Source organism: Megalobrama amblycephala, linkage group LG13, assembly GCF_018812025.1.
Source record: "Megalobrama amblycephala isolate DHTTF-2021 linkage group LG13, ASM1881202v1, whole genome shotgun sequence".
In the NCBI taxonomy this organism is placed as follows: domain Eukaryota; kingdom Metazoa; phylum Chordata; class Actinopteri; order Cypriniformes; family Xenocyprididae; genus Megalobrama; species Megalobrama amblycephala.
This window is the reverse complement of record NC_063056.1, coordinates 24,866,938-24,893,055: the sequence shown is the minus strand read 5'-3', so window position 1 is coordinate 24,893,055 and position 26,118 is coordinate 24,866,938. Positions and strand designations below refer to the sequence as shown.

The window sequence follows — 26,118 nt, the reverse complement described above, 5'->3', positions numbered from 1 at the left end:
ATCACATAATGTAAATAAGTTGTCATAGAATAAGAATATGTGAATAACTCAATTTTGACAAAAATGTCAGATAGAACATTTATAATGCCAAGGTGACGATTTGTCCATTTAGTGGACTCCAATGTTGTTTGGTTCCCACCATTATTCAAAATATTTTTCATGTTCTGCAGAAGAAAGTTACGTACACTATCGTTAAAAAAAAAAAACCTACATTTATGCAGCAAGGATGCATTAAATTGTTCAACAGTGACAGTAAAGATGTAATGTTACGAATGATATAAATAATTAGCATATTAGAATGATTTCTGAATGATCATGTGACACTGAAGACTGGAGTAATGATGCTGAAAATTCAGCTTTGTCATCTCAGGAATAAATTACATTTTTATATATAATAAAATAGAAAACTCATTTTAAATTGTAATAATATTTCACAACATTTATGTTTTTAGTGTAAGTGATGCTGTATTGGTACACAAGTGAGTTTTATTTAATGGCAAAATCATAGTTTTGAAATGATTCAATGAAGTGTCAATAATACACTCAACAGCACGCATTAAGTAACTCAAGTTTACTATAATGATAGCCATACACTGTATGGGAGTCTTATATAAAAAGTGTGGAGAAGGCCAGAGTCACACAGTAACTCTTCCAGACAATGACAGTACAGAGAAAAAAATAATTTCTAGAACAGCTTCTGCTTCACGTGTAACAGTTTATCTACTGTGATTTTTAGAGACTAAAGACCTTTTTACTCCCAGTCAGGAAAAATATCACCTATTTTTTGCAGCACAGGTCTATGACTATTCATTTCTACAGTTCATTTCAGATTATTTACAATTGTGCAAGATAGGTCCCTATAAACTATAGGTAAGGCTGCAATAGTCTGTTCAAGTCTGGAGTAACTAACAAAGCGGAAGAAAAACACTTCGGAGCATTTGAGCTAGGCAGCTACTCTCTATGCAGAGTCTTTATATTCTCTATACTGTGGTGGTCTCCTCAGTTTGCACAGCCTCCTGAACTGCTTCCTGAACGTAGACTATGAACTGGGATGCGTCTTCACCCTGGGTGTACACTGTAACAGTTTTGATGCCCTCCATGTCATCTGAAGACACCACTAGATGGTGCTCTTCTGCCAGGCCCACTGTGGCCTGCTGAAGTGCATCCTGGATCATCATGGCATGATTGGTCTGCGGCTCCTCCTCCTCCATCTAGGGCGATGGGAAAGAAAATTATTATTAAATTATATATCATTTTCATGAAGAAGACCAATTTTCTTTCATCTTAGATATTGAGAAAATCTACTAGAGACTGAAAACATGCCATAACTTTATGAGATCAAAGTCCATATTGAAAATGCCTGACGTCAACACATGACTGTCCATCTTCACACACACCAATGATTCATACTGGGTGATTAATTAAATCCAATGTTAGAAACAAGCAGCTGAAGTTTATTTTTAACAAGGGCCCTGAACATTGCAGTCTGACTTTAAAGGTTTATGTGGCACATTTCACCATTAAAAATATTGGACCAAATATTAGACTGTTTAATTCTAAGGGTCAAAGAGAAAATGACAGTTTAGGTTGATTTTTTTTATTTTTTATATATATTATAAACCTCTGGGGGGAAAAGCACACTAACATTGAAAATATGGGGCCAAACTTTTGATCAACATCCTTCCTTCCTTCCTACTTTTGAGCGGTTACATATGTTTTGACCCCTTTAAATTCTTACTATATATATATATATATATATATATATATATATATATATATATATGTGTGTGTATGTATATTGCATAACACATGTCTATCATATTGTTATAGGGTAGTGGCATTACTGTGTTCATAAAGATGATAAACTTACCAAGACAATAATCTTAAGCAATAATCAATTATCATATGGCAGAGAGTGATATATTTGTGATCTCAAATTGAAAGATGATATATTGTGATCTCAATAAATCACATTAGATATAGTTTGGGAAAACGCTTGCAATACACAACAGCAGCTCTCCAGAAGTAGAGAGGTCAGTCAGTACATGAACGTGCATTATAAACATACCTGCTCTACAACGGTAACTGTACCGGGAGCCATGGCAACCACAGAAGCCACAGTGGCATCATGATTCTCTGAGCCCAGTTCAATGATCTGCTGCAGGATGTTGACAGATGCCGGGTCTAGTCTGTCACCTGCTGCCGCAGACACAACACCTGAACACAAAAGTTGAGTTTGGATAGGAACTTTAAAGAAATTTAAAAATTGTTCCAGAAACTAAGCAATTGTTTCTGACCATTTTGTGTATTAAAGCGCAGGTCCTGAAGAGCGGATACAGCAGTCTCAGTTCCTTGTGGATCCTCAGTCTCAGCTATGTGAAGGTACTGCATGGCTGGCTCCTCTACTGACTCCACCACCTGAATGAACACACCAATAAGATCAGAACCAACGAACAGTGAACATAAGCAGAAGCTCAACCTGAATAACGCACAAAAACAAACCTCTTCTGGAAGCTCAAACGTGCTGAGTAACCAATGAGGTTCATTCTCGTGTGTTTTGCAGCATGTTTGAGCTTCCAGGAGGGGTTTGTTCTTGTGTGTCATTCAGGTTAGGTTGAGCTTCTGCTTATGTTCACTGATCAAAGTTTATATGAGAGTAAAATTAAAACCTAAATTAAATCTGTTCATCATAAAAAGAAAATTGGGACTAAACCGCTCAATTCATTTAGATAAGTTTTACGATCTCTTTATTAACTTGTTGAAACATAAAAGTTTCAGTTGCAAAGGCAGTCTATGGAAGGAAATCTGACAGCATTCTGTCATCAAAAATAGACAGAATTTTCATTTTGGGGTAAACTAACCCTTTAAAGCAATTTAACAATCATTCACCAAGTTATCAGTAAGAAAATTTATTATGAATGTCTGATTCAAAGAAATTAAGTGGCTTCAATATTTTGCCTCTTTTTTTTTTTTGCTAAACTTTTAAATATGTTATTAATGACCATCATTTACTCACCGAAATGTAGTCCCACACCCATAAGACTTTAATCTTCACACAAATTATTATATTTTTAATGAAAATATCTTTTTTCTGTCCCTCCATTGATTTAATCCAAGTCTTCTGAAGATATATGTTTTATATGATAAACAGATTTAATTTAGGCCTTTAGTTCTCTATGTATGCGTGTCAATCATGGTTTAGATTGTAAATAAAAGCCTAATTTAAATCTGCCCATCATTTAAAGTGATTGTATATATATTCACAAGTCTTGGATTAAATTGCTCAATTCATATGGATTCAATTTACAACGCCTTTATAACCTTTTTGTATCTTCTAAATTTTGGTTGCCTAGACTTTTAATGGAGGGACAGCAACCTCTCAGGTTTCATTAAAAATAACTTAATTTGGGTTAATTTGGGTATTTGGAACAACATGATGACAAAATGTTTTTTTTTTGGGGGGGGGGGTGAACTTTAATATGAGTATTTTATTTATTATTAAATATTATTGTAGAGCACTGCGGGAATTCTGTTGTTGTTTATGCATTTTATTAATAAATATGACTTCACTTTACTAAATTTACCATGTCATGTAATTGTAATGGAGACTCACCTCCCACTGATTCAGACCCAGACTGTCAGTCTCCACCACTTTGAGGCCATGTTTGCTCTTCAGGTGTCTGTTCATTTCCCATTTAGTGCCATAAACATAATTGCAAACAGGACATTTGACTCCACCTGATAACATACACACACACACTTTTTAATTACTGGAACTGTTTGAGGCAATATTGCATGTCTAATAATAAGCAACAATGCATATCTTAGGTAGTTAAGGCTCGTTTCATTCTGGTGAGGAAGGACTTACCTTGCTCTGTGACAGTTTCAGAAGTGGACGTCCCTGTTCCAGCATTGATGTACTGCGCATTGGGATGTTTCTTGTTATAGTGTCTTTTCAGCGAGCCTGAAATGTTGCATGAGTAGTGGCAGTGCGCACAACGGAAAGGCTGTGAAAGGCAAAACACTGTGCTTTGGTGATGATTGTAGGATACATGACAACATAAAAAAGAAATAGAAATTGTGGTGTTACTTTGAAAGACGCATGTTGCTCCATGTGACGAAGGAGATGCGGCCTCAGTGCAGCAGTGAAGTCACACTCAGTGCATCTGAACTGTTTTCCTACAAAATAGAAAAAAAAATTACCATGCAATTTTTATTTGTTTGTTACGGTCACAATACATTTTGTACATTTTTCATGGCCCCTCTTTTGCAGACTTTGATAATCCCGTCCAAGCTCACTCGGAAATACGTCAGATTATGGAGGCTTTGTTGACTTTAACAAAATACACAAGTACATATAACACTGCAGTCTTAAACACAAAGCAAGAGTCTCACCGTCTGCTGTGTGCATGACCTTATGACTTTTCAGAGTGCATTTAGACTTGAACTTCTTTCCACAGAGGTCACAAAGATGCGTTTTCTCAGTACTGTGTCTGTTCATGTGAGCTTTGAGGTTGCTTTTACTTCTTGAGGCATATTCACATTGTGAACATTTGTACGGTTTCAATCCTAGAGACGCAATCAGAACACAATCAGTACATTTAACCACATAAGTTCAACAATAATACATTAAGAAAAAGAGATAAAACCCACCCTCATGAGCCCATATGTGCTGCTGAAGATCTGCCCCATTCCTTGTGAAGAAACAGTCACAGTACGGGCATTTGGAAGCTCGTTTCCCGATCACTCCTTTCACATGTACACGTATTCCCAACGCTTCCGAGATGTAGTTCAACGACACATCTATATAGTCACAGCACATCCATTAATGTTTTTCAGAGATCTTGTGCGATATTCCAGAGGGTTTGATTTGTGCTTACCTGGATGGTTGCTTTTGATATGAGCTCTAACTTTGTCCTCAGGAACAGACTCTTGACATACTGGACATGTGAAACTTCTTTTGACCTGAAGAGGAGAAATCAGACTTGATGAAGAAGCCATTTCACCAACATCTCAAGAATAAACAGATTGCCAGCACTCACTATGTCTGAATGAGTTTTGAGATGAGCCTGAAGCTTGTATTTGTCAGGAGTACAATACTGGCATCCTTCAGAGGGACATTTCAGCAGGATGTCAGAATGTCTCTGGATGACATGGCGCTTCAGGCAGTTTTTAGTGATGGAGGAATAACTGCACTGAGAACAGTAATGGAGGTGCTCTTTTGTGTGCGTTCGCACATGTGTATTGTAGTGCACCTGATACCAGAAAAGCTTACCTGTTGAGGAAACATTACAGCGAGTTATAGTCTAGGGTTGGAGATGTTATTTAAAAAAAAGTGTGAGATTAGATGTTCATACCGCAGTATTCACATTCAAGGTCTCCGTACACTTTCCGTATGCGTTCAAACATTTCCATGTTAAGCTGTCGTTTTTGCATCTGCTCTACAATCTGCTTGAAAGCAGATATTTCTTCTTGCTCTGAACTGAGCAAGTCCTCATCTGTGTTAGGTTGTTGAACAATCGCCTCTTCCTCGGTTTGAGGAAACGTTTCCTGCTCGGAGTGCATTTGTGCTTTTTCGGGTGCCAAAGTTGCGATTTCTTGAGCAGGATTCTGCTCTTCCGTCTCACGGTGTTCCATTTTAGGTCGATCATCTTGAAGACTTTGCGTATTTATCACATCTTCACAGACCGTCTCTTGTGTTTGTGCTACGGCAGATGTGTCAGTCTCGTTTATACTATTCGTAATGGTATTTCCGTCTTGTGAGTTTTGTACGAGAAGATCTGACTCGACCACTATATTATCAGAGCATTGAGTTTGAAGGTCCTCTTGAGCCATGCAACTAATTTCTGTGGTTAACAGCTCTTGGGCGTTGAGCTGCGACAGCTCTTCTGTGATCTTAAGCTCATCCTGATTCAACATGTCCTTCTGAATGTCATCACCTGGTTTCAGTAGGCAAAAGCTTGAGTTGATGGAGTCTGCAAAACCAGAGGGCTCATCCGATTCCGGGTGGAACTCTCGGAGATGAGACCTCAGTCGCACAGAGCTGACGAATTTTTCCTGGCAAATGGCACACACGTAGATGAAAGGATGCTTTCGTATGTGGGCTTGCAAGGCTTGGAACTTTGTCGAGCCGTGATCGCATAACTCACAGCCGAAGGGTCTTTTGTTGCCATGGACCATCATGTGACGGTCACGCTCAAGCTCGTTTTTAAACTTGCGGTCGCATATTTGGCAGTTGTACAGAAGCTGTCTCTTGCCTTCCCTGGTCTGGAGGCTGTACTCTTCGTAGGAGTCCTGTACTTTCTTGTCGTTCATGTCATGAGTCTCTCGGATGTGTTTAAGAAGGTTCTTCACATCCGAGTATTTCTTTTTGCAGAATCGGCAGTGCTGCTTGATCTTTTTGTGCACTCGCTCCACGTGCACTTTGAGGTGGCCTTTACTGAGGCAATTAAACGAGCAGAGGTCACAGCTGAATTTCTCCCCGGTGTGTTTCCGCATATGAACACTAAGATTGGCCTTTATAGCGCTGGCATAGTCACACTGCGTGCACTTGAATGGTTTCTCATTGGTGTGGATTCTTAAGTGGGCCTGCAGTGAATGTTTGAACTTGAAGACTTTATTGCAGTATTCACAGGTGAAGATTTTAAGCTGCGTCTGTCCTAACCTGTGTCGACAGATGTGATTTGTTAATATCAATGTACCAAATAATTCCACAAGATCAATATAAATGCAACAACTTTTCTACAGGAACTTGCTTCTTTTTCCATGAGTTTTCCATAACTTCTTCGGTTGGTTATGATTACTGGTTAGGGATTTTAAAAATGTAGATTAAATAAGTAAATAATTACATAAATAAACAGTAATTTCTAGCAATTACATAAATACAAAAATGTATATTTACTCTAGAAATTTTCATGACTTTTATGGATTTTGTTCATTTCCAAGACTTCTCTAGGCCTGGAAAACATCGTTTTAAAATTTTCTGACATTTTCACATGTCACATGATGGCGAGATGATGTTTAGTTGCTTCTAAATAATGCAATAACAGTATAATTACTATATTAATATTTTGTCCTTTGGAGCTTCAACAATTGTCAGTCTTTTATGCTGTTGACGTAATGTAAACAGTGCATCCCTCCCGGTTTCTATGTCCGTACGCCGGCTCAGTACTGGCCGGCAATATACACGTGAGCAGCACGACGCATGCGTGTGATGCTGACGCAGGAGCCGGCCAATAATGAGCCGCCATTCTTACGTAGAACCTGGGAGCGTAGAAGACTGACATGGAAGAGAAGAAATTGTTGAATAAAGTCTTTTTTTTTTGTGCACAAAAAGTATTCTCATCGCTTCATAACATTAAGGTTGAATCACTGTAATCGCATAGACTATTTTAACAATGTCTTTACTACCTTTCTGGGCCTTGAAAGTGGTAATTACCATCTATCGGAGGCCAGAAAGCTCACGGATTTCATCTTCATCTTAATTTGTGTTTTGAAGGTGAACAAAGGTCTTACGGTTTGGAACAACATGAGGGTGAGTAATTAATGACATAATTTTCATTTTTGGGTGAACTAACCCTTTAACTTTTTAAATTTGAAAAGAAAAAAAAAGAAAGAAATACAAGCCTGTTTGATTTGAGGGGCGCTTCATATGCAGCTTGCTGAATAGCATATTCCTGATATCCCCTTTTCATTGCTGCCTCTTGGGAACCTGCAGCTTCATCGGTCTGGGTGGACGGTTCAGCCGGAGCTGCTTCAATAGGAACTATCTTAGAGGCACCTGCAATAAACCCAAGCTTATAGTTAGTTGAAATGTTTCCCTCAACTATTAAAACACTTGACATCACATGTACATCTCACCAGGCATGGCCTCGTGACTAGTAAGGACCACACTAATAATAGGGTTTTTGTTGCCGCTTGCTGATTCAGGGTCCTTTGCACTGGACACCTTATCTGTCCGCATCGCTCGAGCTTTCTTTGGTGTCCGCTCTTTGTCTTCCTCTCCATCACTGATTCTATTTGCATCAGTATTATGACCTAGTCAATAAAGTTGACATGTAAAACATGTGGCATTTCAGACTGTACAATGAGTTCTAACATTTTTAACATAAATTTGTACCATTATACTCTTCTTCATCAGCCGCCTCTTTTAGTCCTACAAAACAAATGTGTTTGGAAATTTGCCGCCTGTTGCTGAACATGCGATTGCATTTCTTGCACTCCAGATCACTCCCATCCTCACTCTGCTCTTCAGCTACTGTTCCTGGTTGAATGTCAGTGGACTCTTTCTCCTGCTGACTGGATGTTTTTTTCTGGACATTTTCTGTTTGGACTTTCTTAGTGGAACCTTTTGGTCTTCCACGCTTTCTTTTGACAACAACATCTGCAAGATAAAAAATAAAAAAAAGCCATTCTTGTCTTCCAAAGCTTTAATGATAACTTTCTTTTCACATCACATAAGATACTACAATCGTGAACAAATTATGAAACAAACTTTAAAATTAAATCAGCCTAAATTGCAATTTCAAGCTTGAACCAACTTAAAGTTGCAATTGCCTTTCTCTAATGGCCTAATTTGCAGTGTTTGGCTCTAATATTGCCCAATGCAGGTTTCCAGCACCTATGATTTTTGTGTTCAAATCTGCGTACCTGAACTCTGTGGTTCCTGAGTTGTTAATGGCTTGAGTGCTATAATGAAAGTATCAGGATCACCTCCTTCATTGGAGTGAGTCTCAATAACATGAGACAGCAGCAATGGTTTACTGGGAGAGAACAAGTTGCATATTTTGCACATGAAAACTGATGCACCATCTGTGAATACAAAAACAGCAGGTTGAATTCTTCATTCTGTTTATTAAAGAATCTTAGATGCATGAAATTATCATTTTTGATGTATTTTTGTAACTCTATATTTGTAAAAACAGTATCAGAAATGTACCAAGTTATTTTACAATTAAGTTATAAACTCTCGCACAAAGCTTTTTCCACAGTACTAAGATTTATAATGTATCCTTGCAAAAGTAGTTTATCGAAATTATATAAGGCTCTAATAATTAATATGTAATATCTAATAATATTTATTTCCCATTTCTTATTATGTGTCTTCACCCTAATTCCCAAATATTAATAATTTTGTTTTGAAATTATGGAGTTTTAGACAACCTTTCCTCACAGAATTGACTGGGGTAATAATGCACGAGCATCAGGGCGCCCTTTCAAAATAAGAGCGTCTAAATATGTTGATTTTTATACTCTTTCAAATCAGGAATTTATCCATGAACACTGATATTAATAATGGTTTATTAGTATTTACAGTTTAGTATAAGGTCATTACAGTGTTGTTCAAATATCTGCAATAGTCATCTTTCACAAGATGAAATAAATGTCACGTAACAAAACATTTGATGTACCCGCTACAAAACTGCATATAAAGACTTATTTTCAAGAGTCGTACAGTGTTTAATTACATTATTAAAGCCCAGAATTTTTCCAAAAGGAATCCAATAACACTCACTGCCATATGATTTTTGTAAACACGAGACCAGTTTCGTGTTTTTCTCTCAGACAGTGGTACTAGTTTTCATCAAATAAGATGACGTTTAAGTCCAGAGAGTTGGAAATTGTGTTATTTCAACAACGAACGGTAAACAGCAGACTTAAAACTTAATTTCCATATAAAGCATTCTTTAGCAAAAGTTTTTTGCTGGTTTAAACAACTAGTTTTACCTAATTTATTTGTTTCCTTAGCGAATCATCGGAAGGAGCCGTTTCCTCGCAGCGCAGTTAGCGTAATAATGATGTTTTTGCTTACCTGCTTGCACTGGATCCATTCTTCTTAAATCAGTAAAGGGTAGAAACTGCGCGAAAATGATTTTGACCTTTGTTTTTATTACTAGATTGCAATTTAAATGTAGTCATTATACTTAAATTACTTCTGCAGAGGTTTCTGTCGAATCTGCGATAACAAATATGGCGGATGGATCTTCGTCTTCTAGCAAAAAATAAAAAGGCTATCCGTGAAGAAGCGCGCGCCACCTGCTGCCTGGAGTTCATGTGAAATCACCCGATGCTCTTACTTAGAGGTTAAAGTCACTACTGTGTTCTTGTAATCAGTAATACGACTTTCAGACATTTAAAAATGAATATATTACTTCAACCTGAATGAAAATGAGACGCCAGCACTGTAAAGGACAGTGAATACCATTGTGTATAGCAAACACAGATCAGTGATAACAACTAATTAATATTATTAATTAACAATAACAGCTATAATAACAAAAGAAAAAAAAAACACGAAACAGAATTAAATGCGTTTATTTGGGGTATTATTATATTTATACGTACAACAGAGGGATTAACAAAGTAGATGTTTTTACTTTTATCATTCTTTCTTGTCTCCTTTCAGCTTCACAAAAATCACAGAGGTGCTCCAGTCAGTCACAGCAAACACCCTCCCCCCAGCCTCTTTTGCAGAATACAGCTGAGTGTAGGATGTTTACAACGACTACACTGGAATATTACTACAGAAAACACAAACAGATCCAGATGGCACATCTGTCAACTCATTTAAAAATTAACATGTACACATAATTGTTGTTATGTAACATTTAGGAAGCAGTATTGTTTAATTACACACATATCAATAAAGACGAAAGAACTGGAGGATGGCAGCAAACATCCAACTGAAAGCTTTTTGTTCAAGTATAGCACAGCTTCCAGTCGGGGATGTTTACAGGCATGAACAACCAGCTAAAAGCATATCAAACAGCGTAATGCAAATAAATATAATTCATCCGAATGCAAATTATATCAACCTAGGAAAACCATGAAAATGTATGTGGTGAGTTTACTGCCCTCTACAGTCCTCATGAGAAATAAAAATACAGCAAAAGCCGAGTTGAAAGTTAAAGGTCCTCTCTCCTTCACGTCAATGACAAAGGGACCGCGATGAGGATGAAGACCTTGCAGATTCGAACACTGTCACGGTCTCTAATCACAGATATTTGATTAAAACAATCACAAAAAATGTGCTGAGTCGATATCGGTAAATTTTCAATCATTAAAATAAGTTGTTATCGACAAAAACAACAACTGGAAGTGCAGTGCGGTCTCTACATATGAGCATCAGCATAAATAACAGCCATATACGACCCGAGTTTGAACCAAACAAAATCGTATTAAAAACACTCGTATTTGTAGACTGACATTGGTTCAACCTTGTTTCTCTGCTTGTGAATAAGAAAATCTGTGAATTTGAAGACAGTCTCCACTACAATATACCGCACGAAAAGAGTTGTTATAATAAGAAGAACTTGCACCAAGTAAGCCTGTGTTGCTACCAGCTACCAAGTTGGGTGAAGAGGAAGCAAGCAGTCAAGCCATAGCTGCACTGCATTTTACCCTCGCAAAAGCGACCTAGAGCCATCCAGGCGTTTTGCTTGTGTATAATACAGCACTGATAGTTAGCAAAAGTCATTCTGCTTCGAAACGGAACAACACAGCACGGCTAACTAACGGTAGCTATGCTCTAAGCTTTGCTCCAATTTACAGACAAAACTAGCATGGACTGTCCTTCCCGCCGCAGCAGTACCTCGTAACATATGGGTATCCTGTTCAAATTAGACAAAGCACCGCCGTTCAAGCGATAACGCGATTAAACCACAGTTTATTACTGTGATTTCCTCCGGCTTTTGCTGCAAAAAACCTTTAGTCTCCGCCATTCCGAGCCTGTTTCCTTCCGTCTCTGGCTTGTCTTTAGTTTGACCTTTAGTTACCCGACACTAATATTGACGTAATTGTCATGGTAACAGAATCCCGCCTTCTACGTGCGGCCGTGTGCGTCCATGAAAGTTGCTGATGATGGAGGAAAAAAAACCATGGATGACAAGGAATCTGTTGTCATTGTGATCAAAGATTAAAGGTTTAATGCCACGAAAACATCGTGGAATAATATAAAAACTTTTTATCACACATAATAACCCCACATTTTGGACAAATAACTGCTCAAATGAAGATTAAAACACAACTTTTATTGTAAGTTCACACTTTACAGTTGCTTTTATGCTCCAGTTGGTATTCAATTATACACACATACAACGTTAAAGGTCAAAGAAAGTCACATTCATAAGGTTTGCTACAATACATTTTTACATAATGGTCAATACATTCTTCCATGTATCTCAACATGACCCTGCACTTTCACATTTGTAAAATAAGTTATCATTCGGTTTTGATACAGTACGATCACAGGCTCACTCCTATTATAGTCACTGCAAGCCATAGATATACATTAGCTCAAGCTCATTCACCTGTGTGTGTTCTGGAATTAACTATTAGCACTGGAACAGGAGTTATTGCTAATTAACACCCATGCTATAAATAGACTTTTGTAGGCAAAATAAAAAAACCTGCGATCACAGCAGCGTGGATGCGTGATTCACTCATTTACATCAAGCATCTGTTTCAGCGTATCTTTACTTGTTTCTCACTGAATGTATTTGTGTCTGTCTCAGGCAGGCAGCTCCAACGCACCTTCTTCCTCTCCATCCCCTCGGTTTGCACGAATCTCCATGAGCGTACGGGCAAATTTGCTCCAGTCGTCTATATGTGGCACGGCCAACTGCTAAAATAGAGATACAACCAACTTCTGCATCACATCTTACCGGTAGAACAGAATTAGTAACTGTTGAAATTTGCACATTGTTTGATCTGTTTGTGTATTTGACTGTAAGTGCAAATCTTTCTAATTCATCCAAATATTAGAGAATGACTTGTTCATGTAGTCATGATGTAGGTGTTATTATACCTCTCCCACATCATAGATCCAAACACGGCCCTCTGAATCACCCACTGCCACCTCTCTGCCCCCTGATGCCCATCTGACCTGGTTCAGGGCACATCCTCCCTCCACGGTCACACTTGCCGATGGCACCTGGTACACACAGAAAACTTGTTTTGGAATGTAAATATAATAACATTGTGTGGAAACATGATTCATCTAATTTAGTTCAAGCAGACAAATTTAAGGTAATGGCAATTTGCATGCAGATATGATGAGGTAAAATGCCCTCCTTCACACATCACCTTTATTTTTGTTCTTGACAATAGATGCCACTAAATCTCATTTTAACACATTTATTGAATGGTTATGCTCTTATTAATGTTGACTTTTTATGTTCACGTGAACATTTATTAGATTTATTCCAGCTAAAGTGTTTAGAGGTTAAATTATTATAATTTTTTTTCATATTTTCATATTTTATGTTGGATATTACAAGGTTTTATGTCTATTTGCTGATGGAGGATTTGTAGTAATTCATTTAAAATTGTTTTTTGAAGTGAAAATCAGCCCGTATATAATTTATAGAATTTTATAAAATGGTTAGTTCCTGTCCTTGATTCTGATTGGTCAATAGCTGTGTTTTATTCACGATAAAACACGGCTATGACCGCCTCATCCAACGGTTCTGTGTATCACTACACAACACTCTTAGCAACGTAAACTGTTTGTTCTCAGTTGATATTGTTCATTGAAGCTTACTGTATTATGAAGAGTATTGTGAGAAAGAGATCGAGTGAGCGAGTTTATCACCTGCATTCAGATTTAGCATTTTGCTTCAGGTCAGTCCTATGTTCATAATAAAAAAATCTGTTTAAATGTCCGATGTATTATCTTGTCCTTTTAACAGTTAAAAGTTTTTCCCGTGACTGACAGCGCTAGTCAAAGCATTTGTCAGTTGTGTCTTGTTCCGTGTTCACAACAATTCAGTCTTTCAATGTAAAAGTCTTTGCTACTGACTGACACACTCATAAAGACAGTCTTTGCCGCCATCTAATGGTGTAATAATGTAACTTCTGTTGCTGTTCAAGGTCAGGGACTATTTTTTCCAGCGGAAGGAAGGCTTTAGTTAAAGTTTACATCTTGAAAGTTGCATTGTTACATATTCTTTGCTTTAATATTTGTATTGTGTGGTAACTTTTATAAAAACAATAAGGTACTCAAGGCTAGTGCTGTAAGTCACGGCTTTGCGTCATGCCTAACAACGCCCTTTAGCCGTGACTTATTCAAAAGTTTGTGGTCAGTATGACTTGTTTTTTTTAATTGAATACTTGTATTCAAAAGTGACATTAAGACTTACATTGTTACAAAAAAATACTATTTCAAATAATAATTCTGTTCTTTTGACCTTTGTATTCATCATCATCCTAAAAAAAAAAGTATCAATTTACAAAAACATTAAGCAGCACAACTGTAAATTCAAAATTCAGCTTTGCCATCACAGGAATAAATAAAAAATAGAAAATGTATTAAAATAGAAAATAATTATTTTAAATTGTAATAATAATAATAATTATATATATATATATATATATATATATATATATATATATATATATATATATATATATATATAAATTTGTGCTCAAAATTATTCATATCCTTGGTAAATGTGACCAAAGAAGGCTGTGAAAATAAATCTGCATCGTTAATACTTTTGATCTTTTATTTAAAAAAATCTACAAAAATCCAACCCTGAAAGAGGGGAAAATCTCATTATGAGAGAAATGTTTAAAAAAAAATGTAACCCAACGTCTAGGTTTGTCCATATTTGACCCAAATTTGAGTTAAAACAACCAAACATTTTTACATTAATGATACAACAAAAAAAAAATTCAGATGACATCTGGGAAAAGTTTACTCCGGGTTTACCCTTGGGGTTCTTTCCCCAAGTAGGGGGTCCTCTTACCCTAATATTAATAAACGTATATAATGACTGTTCTTAACAATACAGAAGACAGAATGTCTGAGTAAATAATGTCATATAATGATGAGCTGCGGTGGCCTGACCTCTGTGTAGTTGTTGAGATTCCAGAGGTCCAGGCGACCGTTCCCATCGACTGTAGCAAAGAGCGCTGGATGCACTGGAGACCACATGACATCATACACATAGTCTGCATTGTCTTCAAAAGAATAGAGGTGCTTGTTATGCTGTCAGAGAGATAAAATAGTTATATTTATATAATGCTAAATGACCGAAATACATATAGAGCAACACAAGAAGTTCCAAAACAACTCTTACTTTGGTTGACCACAGTTTCACTGTCCAGTCAAATGAGGAAGTAGTAAAGAGATGTGAGAAGTCAACTGGGCCCACAGAGTTATGGCAGCTGATTCCAGTCACAGGTCCCTGATGCCCATCGAACATTTCACCAATACCAGCCTTACTGCATGGGACAAGTTAAACAAGTTCAAGGTAACAGTAAAGTTGCTTTTCATAAAGTGTTTTTAATATTCACAGATATTATTAAAAGAACAGTTGACCCAAATATGAAAATTCTGTTACTGAAGCAGAAGGTAAGGCAAGACAACACTTGGATTAGGCCATCCAAGCATAAAAAGTGTGCAGGTGTATAATATGTTCTGTTACGGGAACCACTGACCTCCCATGGCGGGATGCTGTGTAAACGGTGCCCTCTTCACTTCCTACCACATAGTTATTCACGTCACTTGCAGGGAAGGCCATGCAAGTGACTGCCACAGGCTTTGACTTGTTATAGATCAGCTCCATACTCTCCTGTGAGTAACAACAGACATGTAATGCATTGTTCTACATCAGTCAAATCTCAAATGACAATAATTCAATCTGTCTAAATGAGTTATATCTGGACACCTGAGGCTGTGAGAGCATGTCCAGACTCCAGGAGCACATCTTGCCATCTGTGGATACTGTGATCAGGTTGTTGGCATTTTGTGTTCCGACCACATTCACACAGTATACAGGATGCTGCAATAAATTGGTAAGATAACACATTGAATAAGTAATAAAATCCATAATATATGTGACAGTTTTGACATCTATATTATTTTAAGGGGAGGAAATGATAAGGATATTTTCCTAAAACAAATAAGGGATTGTTTAGCCACATAATGAAAAAAGAAAAAACCTCACATCCGATGCATTTTGCAATTTACAATAATAGAAAGTCTCTCAGGAAAATCTTTGGGTTGAGTACGACTCTCTTTCTGGGTCACCTCATTGACCTGGCAAACTTTTTTTTTCTTTCCCAGCTTATTAACCATTAAACCACCATCACAATGAATTAGGTTACATGTAACCTGTTTTTCAGCACACAGAAGGCATATCATATTATATATCGTATTATATTACAGTATTATACTATAACTATTATATGACATTATCTGTATATAATATAATATAATATATATATATATATATATATATATATATTTAAATACACTACTTTGGGGTAGCTAAGATTTTTTTGAGCAAGTATGGATTAAATTAATCTAAAGTGATGATAAAGACATTTTGAATGTTACAAAATATTTTTATTTTAAATAAATGCTGTTCTTTTTCTATTCTGAAAAAATGTATCACAGTTTCCACAAAAATATTAAAAGGTTAGTTCACCCAAAAAAAAAAATTCTGTTATTAATTACTCACTCATGTAGTTCCAAACCCTTAAGACCTTCGTTCATCTTCGTAACACAAATTAAGATATTTTTGATGAAATCAGAGTATATGACTCGTCCATAGACAGCAATATAATCAACACTTTCAAGGTCCAGAAAGGTACTAAAGACATCGTTAAAACAGTCAACGTGACTGCAGTGGTTCAACCTTAATTTTATGAAGCGACGAGAATATTTTTTGTGCTCAAAAACAAAACAAAAATAACAACTTTCTTCAACAATATCTTCATTTCTGTGTCATTCTCATACATTGTTTACATCCAGCGCTTCAATGTTATACGTCAGAACGCCGACTCATTATTGGCCGGCTCCTGCATCAGCATCACACGCATGAGTCGTGCTGCTCACATGTGCAGCTTTGGCCAATAACGCGCCGGTGTTATGTGCTGTGCTTACTGCAGCAAGATTGTTGAATAAAGTCATAATTTTTGTTTTGTTTTTGAGCACAAAAAGTATTCGAGTCTATTCATAATATTAAGGTTGAACCACTGCAGTGACGTCAGCTGTTTAACAATGTCTAGTACTTTTCTGGACCTTGAAAGTTTCAGTTAAATTGCTATGAACGAATCATATACCTCTTGGATTTCATCAAAAATATCTTAATTTGTGTTCTGAAGATGAATGAAGGTCTTACGGGTGTGGAACGACATGAGGTTGAGTAATTAATAACAGAATTTTCATTTTTGGGTGAAATAACCCTTTAAGCAGCACAACTGTTTTCAACATTGATAATAGTTAAAGGTGCTCTAAGCGATCCTGGGCGGAGTAACTTCCTGTTGACTTTCGAAGTGTTGTTAAACAAAACAGAGGCTAGCTAGACCCTCCCTCCTCCTCCTCCCCCTCCCCTCCGTGCTTCTTATTTTTTTATTGTATATTTGATCAAATAAATGCAGCTTTGATGGCATAAGAGACTTCTTATCGACACCAAACTTTTGAAAGTTAGTGTAAATATATATTTCTATTTTTAAACATTTTATCTGTAATTGGTGCTCTTACAGTGTGTGCAGTTGCAGACAGGGGTGTCCTTTGCACTGGGGTCCTCCTGTGACTTCGATTGTCCCACAGTGCTATCTGTCCTGAGTAAGTGCCTCCGATCACCAGGTTGGGATGAAACTGAGCAAAGCCAACTGACATCACTGAGGACTACAGGGGGAAAGCCATAAAATGCATTAGTAATTACTTGTGCCAATTTTAAATTTCCTTTGCTACGTTTAATGTTTTGGCATAGAGGACGTCAGCTCGCCCACCATCAAGGTTGATTTGAACAAAGGGAGCATACAGGCAATAAACTGAACAATAAGAGCTCATTTATCAGTGACATCAGCGCAAACACAGAACGATGTGCATTAATGACGCAGACAACATCTGAAAGTTGAGCTCTATTGTTAGTGTTTTTTAATAATATAAATTCAATTTAGATTCAGGCTTCTCATTAAAAGTTGATTACTCACACGCATACTCAATGTATAATAAAAAATGCTATTAAAGTATATTGAAATGAAGCCGAAAGGAACAACATCCAGGTATTCAAGGTTTTTAATTGGGAGCAATGGGACTTCAAACCTGACAGTGGAATATGTATTCAGGGGTCGTCCTCTTAAACTTCATATTCCAGACCAGCACAACTCCATCTGGCTCATGAGGCGCATCCTCATTAGTGTTGTACGAGGCCACTAGCAATTCAGGATACTGCAAAAAGTATATTAAGAGTGTTATATTTGTTACTAACACATTTGCATTAGTCATTGCTTATATTAATGCAATTTTAAAGTTCTTATTAATAAAGCACCTGTGGTGACCAATCCAGGGAAGTGACGACTCGATGTTTAGACCAATGCTCATCATAGAAATGTCGATTAAAAGACAAGTTTGATCCAGCTTGCATGTCCCTGAGAACAAAACAAACTTTTGCATTCTGGTACAATCATCCAAAGCAATTTACAGTAAGTTTCCCAGGAGTCACTTGAAGTTGAGTGCAACACTTGAGTTTCTGGGTCACCTCATTAAACCTGATTTCAAACCATTAAACCACCATCATCCTACATTAGGTTAAACAGACCCTTCTGGTACCATCTAATGAATAACTTTTCTGTATTCATGTGGGAATCTGTGTATGTTTGACTGTGATATAAGCCTCTGCTCTGACCCTTCTTTGTCCTCCATATCTCGCCCACTGTAGTCAAAGAAAATGTCCGTGTCCTCGGCCAGCACTCGCTCCACTACACGGATGCTTCGGTCGAAGAAAAACAGGAAATCCTCTGAATGAACAATCTGCTCTTTCTCCTCATTGGTGAGTTCTCTAGGATGAACTAAAACACACATATTCACACAGCTCTGTATGATGTTACACTTCGTATACATGTATTAGTTTCATTTTTCTTTTTTTTTTTTGTTCTTGCCTTCTTCGGCCTCCTGAGGCTTGTCCTCCTCTAGCTGCTGTGACACCGGCTCAGATTTTGGCACTGACAGCTCCTCATCCTCCTCCTCTGTGGAAAACAGACATTTTTGGGAACACTGTAATAGGTGAGATGAGTGTAATGGCATTTGTTTTGTGGGCAAAGCCATTATATTCAGTTTCATATGTATGGAATGTATCCATCTTAATTATAATACAGAAATAAAAACAGCTCTTTACTTACCCTCAGGCTGATCAGATGTGACAGGGGTCTGTGTCTCTTTGGAGTATGTCACCAGTTCTTTTGGCATGAAATCAATCTGAACAATTTTTGATGCTCCAAGCCTATGCATCTTGCAGCTGAGAAATCAAGCCGAAATGAGAACATTTTAATGTTTTTTGTTTTGTTTTTTTAGCTTGGACTACGTGAAAGCATCAGTTACTTAATCCTACTAAAGTCTTAAAGGGTTAGTTCACCCAAAAATGAAATTTCTGTCATTAATTACTCTCCTTCATGTCGTTCCAAACCCTTAAGACCTTTGTTTTTGGAACACAAATTAAGATATTTTTGATTAAATCCAAGAGGTTTTTGAACCAAACATAGGCAGCAACGTCATTGCACCTTTTAAGGCCCAGAAAGCTAGTAAAGACATTGTTAAAACAGTCCATGTGACTACAGTGGTTCAACCTTAATGTTATGAAATAACAAGTATACTTTTTGTGCACAAAAAAAAAACAACAACAAAAAAACGAACAACTTTATTCAACAATTTCTTCTGTTCTACGTCAGAATGCCGGCTCAGTATTGGCCAACGCTGTACATGTGAGCAGCACAACGCATGTGTGTGATGCTGACACAGGAGCCGGCCAATAATGAGTCGGCGTTCTGGTTAGGGCAGGACGATTAATCGAAAAGTAATCGAAACCGAAATTCAGAACCTCTAACCGACGTAATTTTCCCATGTCGGTTATTTCGGTTTTTTAATCCTGTTAATACTTCCCCCTTAAAAACATAACTGCGTGTGTAGCCACGTGACTCCGCCCAGTCCAGTCAGTGGCATAAAAGCAAAACACGGAGGTGAACGCCGGTTCAACACATAGTGATGGCGCGCGAGCGGTGAGCCTTGCGTCTTGACTAAACATTGTCAGTTGTATTTGTTTTATGGTTTGGACATGCGAGCGATTAGACGATCGGATGTGTATTATTATATCGAGCTACCGCGATATATACATATATCTATGCCGCGCTCGCGCAGCTGCATGTGGCACGAACACTCATACAAACAGCTGCGCAAAACGTGAAGATCGCGCGCACACAGAGGAACGCAGAAACTTGTTGTCAGCGCTATCCTGTGATTTATCACTAAAATAGCTTAGAAACTCAAAAGTTATAGCATCTATTTTTTCTACTTTTGAAGGAACTATTTACAACCCACAGCTTCACAATTAATAGAGAGACGGTATGACTAATTCACACACGCAATCACTACTGGTACTGTGCTAATTTATCTTTATCTGATTTACAACGAGCAGAAACCTGTAAGAAATGTTACAAACCATAGATAAAATAACTGCTGATAGTGAGCTATGATGTCAGATCACTCTTTCAACAGGAAAAAAAATATCCCACCTTAATAGTCAATCATAGGCTATTTACAGTACAAACCTTGTCAGTGAACTATGAGGGCAAAAAAAAAAAAAAATCAGAAATAAAATAATCGTTCATTAATCGCAATCGAGGTAAAATGTTCAATTAATCGAGGTTTTGATTTTAGGCCATAATCGTCCAGCCCTAGTTTTGGTGTAGAACATGGAAGCTCTGCACTGTCTGTACAATATAAACAGCATAGCAGAATGACAGGGAAGAGAAGAAATTGTTGAGTAAAGTCATTATTTTTGTTTTGTTTTTTGCGCACAAAAAGTATTCTTGTTTCATAACATTAAGGTCGAACCACTGTAGTCACATGAATAATTTTAACAATGTCTTTACTACCTTTCTGGGCCCTGAAAGGTGCAATGACGTTGCTGCCTATGTGTGGTTCAGAAACCTCTCGGATTTCATCAAAAATATCTTAATTTGTGTTCCGAAGATGAACGAAGGTCTTACGCATGTGGAACAACATGAGGGTGAGTACTTAATGACAGAAATTCATTTTTGGGTGAACTAACCCATTAAGGTGCGGTCACATTAATGCAATTTTGCATGCAAAAAAAAAATAAAAAATTGTCAATAGTGTGGTGATGTATGAAGCACTGCTCACAGAGAAGCCATTTTTAAACCAAGCAGCTTTCTGTTGGACAGTGCGGCAAATTCGCATGAACAGCTTAAACATGAGCAAAATGTGTGTGGTGAACTTTTTTCAAAATTTTGCCTCGCAATGGTAAATGTGACTGCACCTTTAGGCTTTTATTCTAAATTTCTCTGTTGAAACTGAGTGTTTCCTCATATTTGAGGTGGCAGTCTCACCCATGAACAGAATCTGCAAGAAGCTGAAGAGCTGAGGGGTCGGTGTCCCATTGCAACGTCCTAGAGAGATCAGAAGAATACATCAATGGTTAGGAGGGATGAGACCAAGAGCATGCATGATTAGGTTCTGCAGCTTCACCAGCAGTGCATAACCCTCTTTCATGCATGATTACATGAGATAACACACTGTCTCTTGAAATGAAATCACATATAGACTTTGGCACCATACTCTTGAAAAGCTACAACAGAACCACATCCACTGATGGGTGATGCATCAACAAATGCCAGGATCTAACAATGACAACATCAACACTTCTCCTTACCGATATCTGATGTCCCCATCAAAGATATAGGGAAAAGGAAAAACATCAGACTTAGTCTTAAGGGAAATACTAAAATAAAAAATATAATAAATAAATTAAAATAAAATAAAAATATAAAAAAATAAATAGGCAAAATATTTTGACCTAAGAAATAATGCAAAACTTCCCTGAAATTAATCAAATCAAATGTTGTTCAAATAATTTTTCATTTCTTCATAAAATATATAATTTCTCTAAATCAACCATCTTGATAAGAATGTATGAGCAAATTATAGATATATAAATTAAACTGCGATCACCCTTAAAGCTCACAACATCCTTTAAAATAGCAATTTTCAAAGCTTTTGATGCCAAGGAAATATGAAATATGAAATTAATTAAATATATGATATTTATAATAAGCCACTTATACTGTATGAGAAAAACACATGACATGCAAAATGAAATAACTGGCTTTTAAATGGTTACTATAATGAAATCAAAATAAATTGTTAAAAAATTTTCTGGAAAACTTGGATTTGTATTGTAAGTATTTCAAAATGGTTTAAAAGCTGAGATATAGTCTGATGTACAATCATGCAGATTTCATACCTTCCCACCGTCCCTCCATCTATGGACTCTTGACTTCCAGTTTCACTGGGCGGGCTCACTGATTGCGAAGAGGGAGACATAGGGGTTGGGACTAAATAATGAAAATAACAGGTATCCCATGTTAAAAGCTGCAGTGGCTGCACTGATGGCCAGCAGTGGCAGACACAGGCAAATCAAAATGAACAGAATGGATTGAAATGGTCAAATCAAAGAGAAAAAAATCCAAAAGGAAAAACAACAGGAGAGATTGTCAAGCGAATTTCACTTTTCTCTAAAATGTTAGAATTTTGATAGTATTAATCATCTTATCTTCAGAATTATGATGATTACAATTGTACATGGAATATCATCTTATAAATCTATTTATAAAATTTGTCACAGTGAAGTCTAGTTTAAGTACAGCCACAGTGTAAAAGACAGGAGTTTAATAAACTGATTATTAAATAGAGGTAACTTCTTCATATTCATATAATAAAAGTAATAATTGTTTTGGGGATGAATTCTTTACCTAACTTAGCAATAAATTTACATCTAGCAAAAATTCTAATGAGAACGCAAGCCATTCCTGCTCAGTAGATAAAAAAAATGGTAGGACTCAAATACAGGCCAAAGCGACATGCCCTTTATCTATAAAACAGCAAAAATCAGTCCAAAATGAACCATACCCTTGAAAGAAAGAAGTGTGCTTAATTGTATTGAATGTACACTTGTAGTGTACTACAAATAAAAGTACAATTTAAAAAAAAACTGTACTTGCAGATAACATTAATAAAATAAAAGGTCACTTATATGTACTTAAAGTACACTTTCCTTATTGCTTTTTTACACACTCACGTACACATGAAAGTACACTTATGCTTTAAAGTACACTTATTTTGATGTGTTGACTAACATACTAAAGCATAAGTAAAGTACTTGAATATAAATTTAACTATGGTGTGTTATTTTATTTTTATTTTAAAGTTAATATATTTGACATGTACTAAATTGCAACCTCATCATTACAAACAGGGCTGGAAATGGGGGGACTCAGAGTTCCAGTTCAAAATGTAGAGGTTTTCCATCTTTTATTCACGTTATAGCCTCCAAATGCTATGCAAATTTCATATATAAATAGAGTGTGATTTTCTGCATCTATGGTTTAAAAATATAAAATATGTCCGAAACTATAGTCCCCCCAGTGAATCTTGACCATTTCCAACACTGATTACAAATGCGTAATTACACATATATTTAAATTCATGCCATACAAGTTTCAATAAAAATTACAATAAACTAGATTTTGATTACAATACATGCTTGGCAGTACATTTTAAACATATTTCAAAGACAACAGAATTATGAAATTACATATAAAAGTAATAAAGTCATACTTAAGTGGGTAAAAAAATCTCTAACATTCTGCTAACTGCATTTAATATAAATTATAACTATAATATATTTGTATTTGATTGCATGCAATTAACATGCAATTCAGAGTCTGAAAACATTACATTCAGTTTGCACTCAAACATTTCCCATGTTTATTATTTCAATAACTAATAACTCTTTTCAAAAGTACAGTATGCTAGTAGTGTACTTCTTTTTCACAAGGGTAGGGGGAAGCCCTATAGGATATAGCTCTAAAGCTTCCTGAGTGAGATATATAAAAAAATATTCTTTTGTAAAGACTCCTGATGATTCCTTTTATCATTTCGTTCAAGCAGGTGCCATGACAAAGATGTATCTCACACACATTATGTACATGCACAGACAGCTGTATGTTCTGTATCATATACCTAAAGGTGGTTCTGGTGAAATCCCAATGCTCTGCAGGAGAGCCTCTGTCTCTCTTCTCTTTCTGTCTAGGTCCGAGTCTTCTGACACGTTCTCAGTCCTCTGAAGCATCTCAGACTGCAGCACAGAACAAATATTCGCAGGTGATGAAATGATAAATGGCAATTATATCCATCAAAAACAGCACTTACCTCTTTCTTCTTTCTCTCTTCCTCCTTTCTTTTCTTCTCCTCTCGAATCTGGGCTAAGCGCTGCTTTTTGCGCTCAAGCTCAGCTTTCAGGTCACTTCTATCAGCCATCTTCGTGTTGTTCAATCTATGTATAGTATGAACAGTTTTCATTTTAATTTTAGTACTCATGCATGAATGCTGTCATACTTCAAAATTCATCAATGTCACACAAACTTTCCATGAAGTGGAACACATTACAGGCTATCCAGAGAATGTGCTTTGGCTTTAAAATATTGTGAAAGTCTTTTCTTTGTCTACATTTTGCATTTGGCTTAATTTCAGTGGATGAAGTTATACATCCGGTTTCGTTTGGTCATATACAGATATGATCAGCCTGTGTAAGGCCATTACTCTAATGGACACAGTCACAGTCCAAGCTAAAATACTGTGACTACAACTAAATGAATACAGAATACATTGAGAAATGTAGGATTTATTTTAAAGCACACTATGCAACAATACAACTGCAATAAATGATCAGTTGAGCAAATAAATACAAACTGGAATCTAAAATACAATTAAAAAATCTCTTTGGTGAACCTCCTGTACACAGAAATAATAAAGATCGACGTGGATGAATTATAATACATTGCATAGGCTACTAACCTAATATTCAGCAAAGAAAAATGACGTGAATCTGGTTCATAAAGGCAATTGACTGACAAGAATGATAAAAGAAGACACGTAACAGCGAATTAAAGTAAATACACAATCCTGTTCATTCACAAACGGTTGTCGTTGCATTTCAATGAATGAAAGCATCAATGCACTGAATGCGGTCCGCAACAAAGACTCTTAGGCTAAATTATATTTAAATGTAATAGTTTAACTATACCGTCTTGTTTATGTCGATTCAACCAGGGCGCGCTCTCGTGTAAATGCTGAAATAAGAGGCTAAATCTACACATGAACATCAACAGCTAAATGAAAACACAAAGCATCACCAGGTCACTTCATTCTCATCAGCACCCAAAGCCGGAAGTGCTCAATGCCTATACGTCACAAACGCCTCCCAGCAACAGCGGGCAGCGCTTCGTCGTCTGAAAGATGTTGGCTTTTCTAAAACTCAGTGAGCTGCTGCTGCCTACCTAGGTCCTATAACGTTACCTAGACAATGTTTGAATGTCTAAAAATAAATAAATAAATAAATAAAAATAAATTATATATAATTATATATATATATAATTTAAAAAATCCAGTCTTGTTGGAGTATTAGTTTTTGAAACATAGCCGAAGATTTTCAGTAAAGTAGCGTTGTTGTTTTTTTCAGTAAGGATGCACTAAAAACATCAAAAGACGTTTATAATGTTGTAAAAGACTTTTAGTTCAAATAAAAGTTCTTTTCAACTTTTTACTTATCAAAGAATCCCAAAAAGAATATTGATATTATATAATTTCCACAACTGTGCTGTTTTGCCAAATAAATGCAATCTTGTTAAAGGGTTAGTTCACCCAAAAATGAAAATTCTGTCATTTATTATACCTTCATTAATCTTCGGAACACAAATTAAGATATTTTAGTTGAAATCCGATGGCTCCGTGAGGCCTTCATAGGGAGCAATGACACTTCCTCTCTCAAGATCCATAAAGGTGCTAAAACATTTAAATCGGTGCATGCGAGTACAGTGGTTCAATATTAATATTATAAAGCGACGAGAATATTTTTGGAGCGCCAAAAAAAAACAAAATAACGACTTATTTAGTGATGGCCGATTTAAAAACACTGCTTCAGGAAGCATCGGAGCACAAATTAATCAGTGTATCGAATCTGCTGTTCGGAGCGCCAAAGTCACATGATTTCAGCCGTTGGCAGTTTGACACGCGATCTGAATCATGATTCG

At 36.6% G+C, this 26,118-nt stretch overlaps 2 protein-coding genes across 17 annotated transcripts; both read right to left on the bottom strand.

The window, feature by feature from the left end:
* Positions 1-556: 556 nt before the first annotated feature.
* On the bottom strand, positions 557-11,726 carry LOC125243146 (zinc finger protein ZFAT-like). 4 transcript variants are annotated; one of them, XM_048152531.1, is made up of 16 exons: positions 11,591-11,726; positions 8,650-8,811; positions 8,120-8,383; positions 7,861-8,037; positions 7,627-7,780; positions 5,358-6,664; positions 5,043-5,275; positions 4,881-4,965; positions 4,654-4,803; positions 4,396-4,569; positions 4,091-4,179; positions 3,869-4,007; positions 3,614-3,738; positions 2,298-2,418; positions 2,069-2,217; positions 557-1,211 (listed from the first exon to the last, which is right to left on the bottom strand). In XM_048152531.1, exons 1-16 carry the CDS (start codon positions 11,598-11,600, stop codon positions 981-983), a joined length of 3,570 nt encoding a protein of 1,189 aa, XP_048008488.1. In that variant the 5' UTR covers positions 11,601-11,726; the 3' UTR covers positions 557-980. The 4 variants fall into 4 exon arrangements, with proteins under 4 accessions (XP_048008488.1, XP_048008487.1, XP_048008490.1 ...); XM_048152530.1 differs by lacking the exon at positions 11,591-11,726 and adding an exon at positions 9,812-10,149; XM_048152533.1 differs by lacking the exon at positions 11,591-11,726 and adding an exon at positions 9,515-9,793.
* dync1i1 (dynein, cytoplasmic 1, intermediate chain 1) lies at positions 10,299-25,281 on the bottom strand. Of its 13 annotated transcripts, none has more exons than XR_007178979.1 (18): positions 25,113-25,281; positions 24,239-24,362; positions 24,050-24,164; positions 22,272-22,413; positions 21,681-21,686; positions 21,358-21,417; positions 19,135-19,250; positions 18,895-18,981; positions 18,642-18,804; positions 18,285-18,384; positions 18,059-18,184; positions 17,492-17,638; positions 15,672-15,785; positions 15,442-15,575; positions 15,081-15,225; positions 14,849-14,961; positions 12,806-12,931; positions 10,299-12,622 (listed from the first exon to the last, which is right to left on the bottom strand). XR_007178979.1 is itself a non-coding variant. In XM_048152536.1 (18 exons), the coding sequence occupies exons 2-18, from the start codon at positions 24,344-24,346 to the stop codon at positions 12,509-12,511; spliced, it is 1,941 nt and encodes a 646-aa protein (XP_048008493.1). In that variant the 5' UTR covers positions 24,347-24,362; positions 25,113-25,278; the 3' UTR covers positions 10,299-12,508. The 13 variants fall into 13 exon arrangements, 11 of the variants coding, with proteins under 11 accessions (XP_048008493.1, XP_048008502.1, XP_048008497.1 ...); XM_048152536.1 differs by having other exon boundaries at positions 10,299-12,619; positions 14,849-14,989; positions 25,113-25,278; XM_048152545.1 differs by having other exon boundaries at positions 10,299-12,619; positions 14,849-14,989; positions 22,272-22,329; positions 25,113-25,277.
* Between the last annotated feature and the right edge of the window lie 837 nt (positions 25,282-26,118).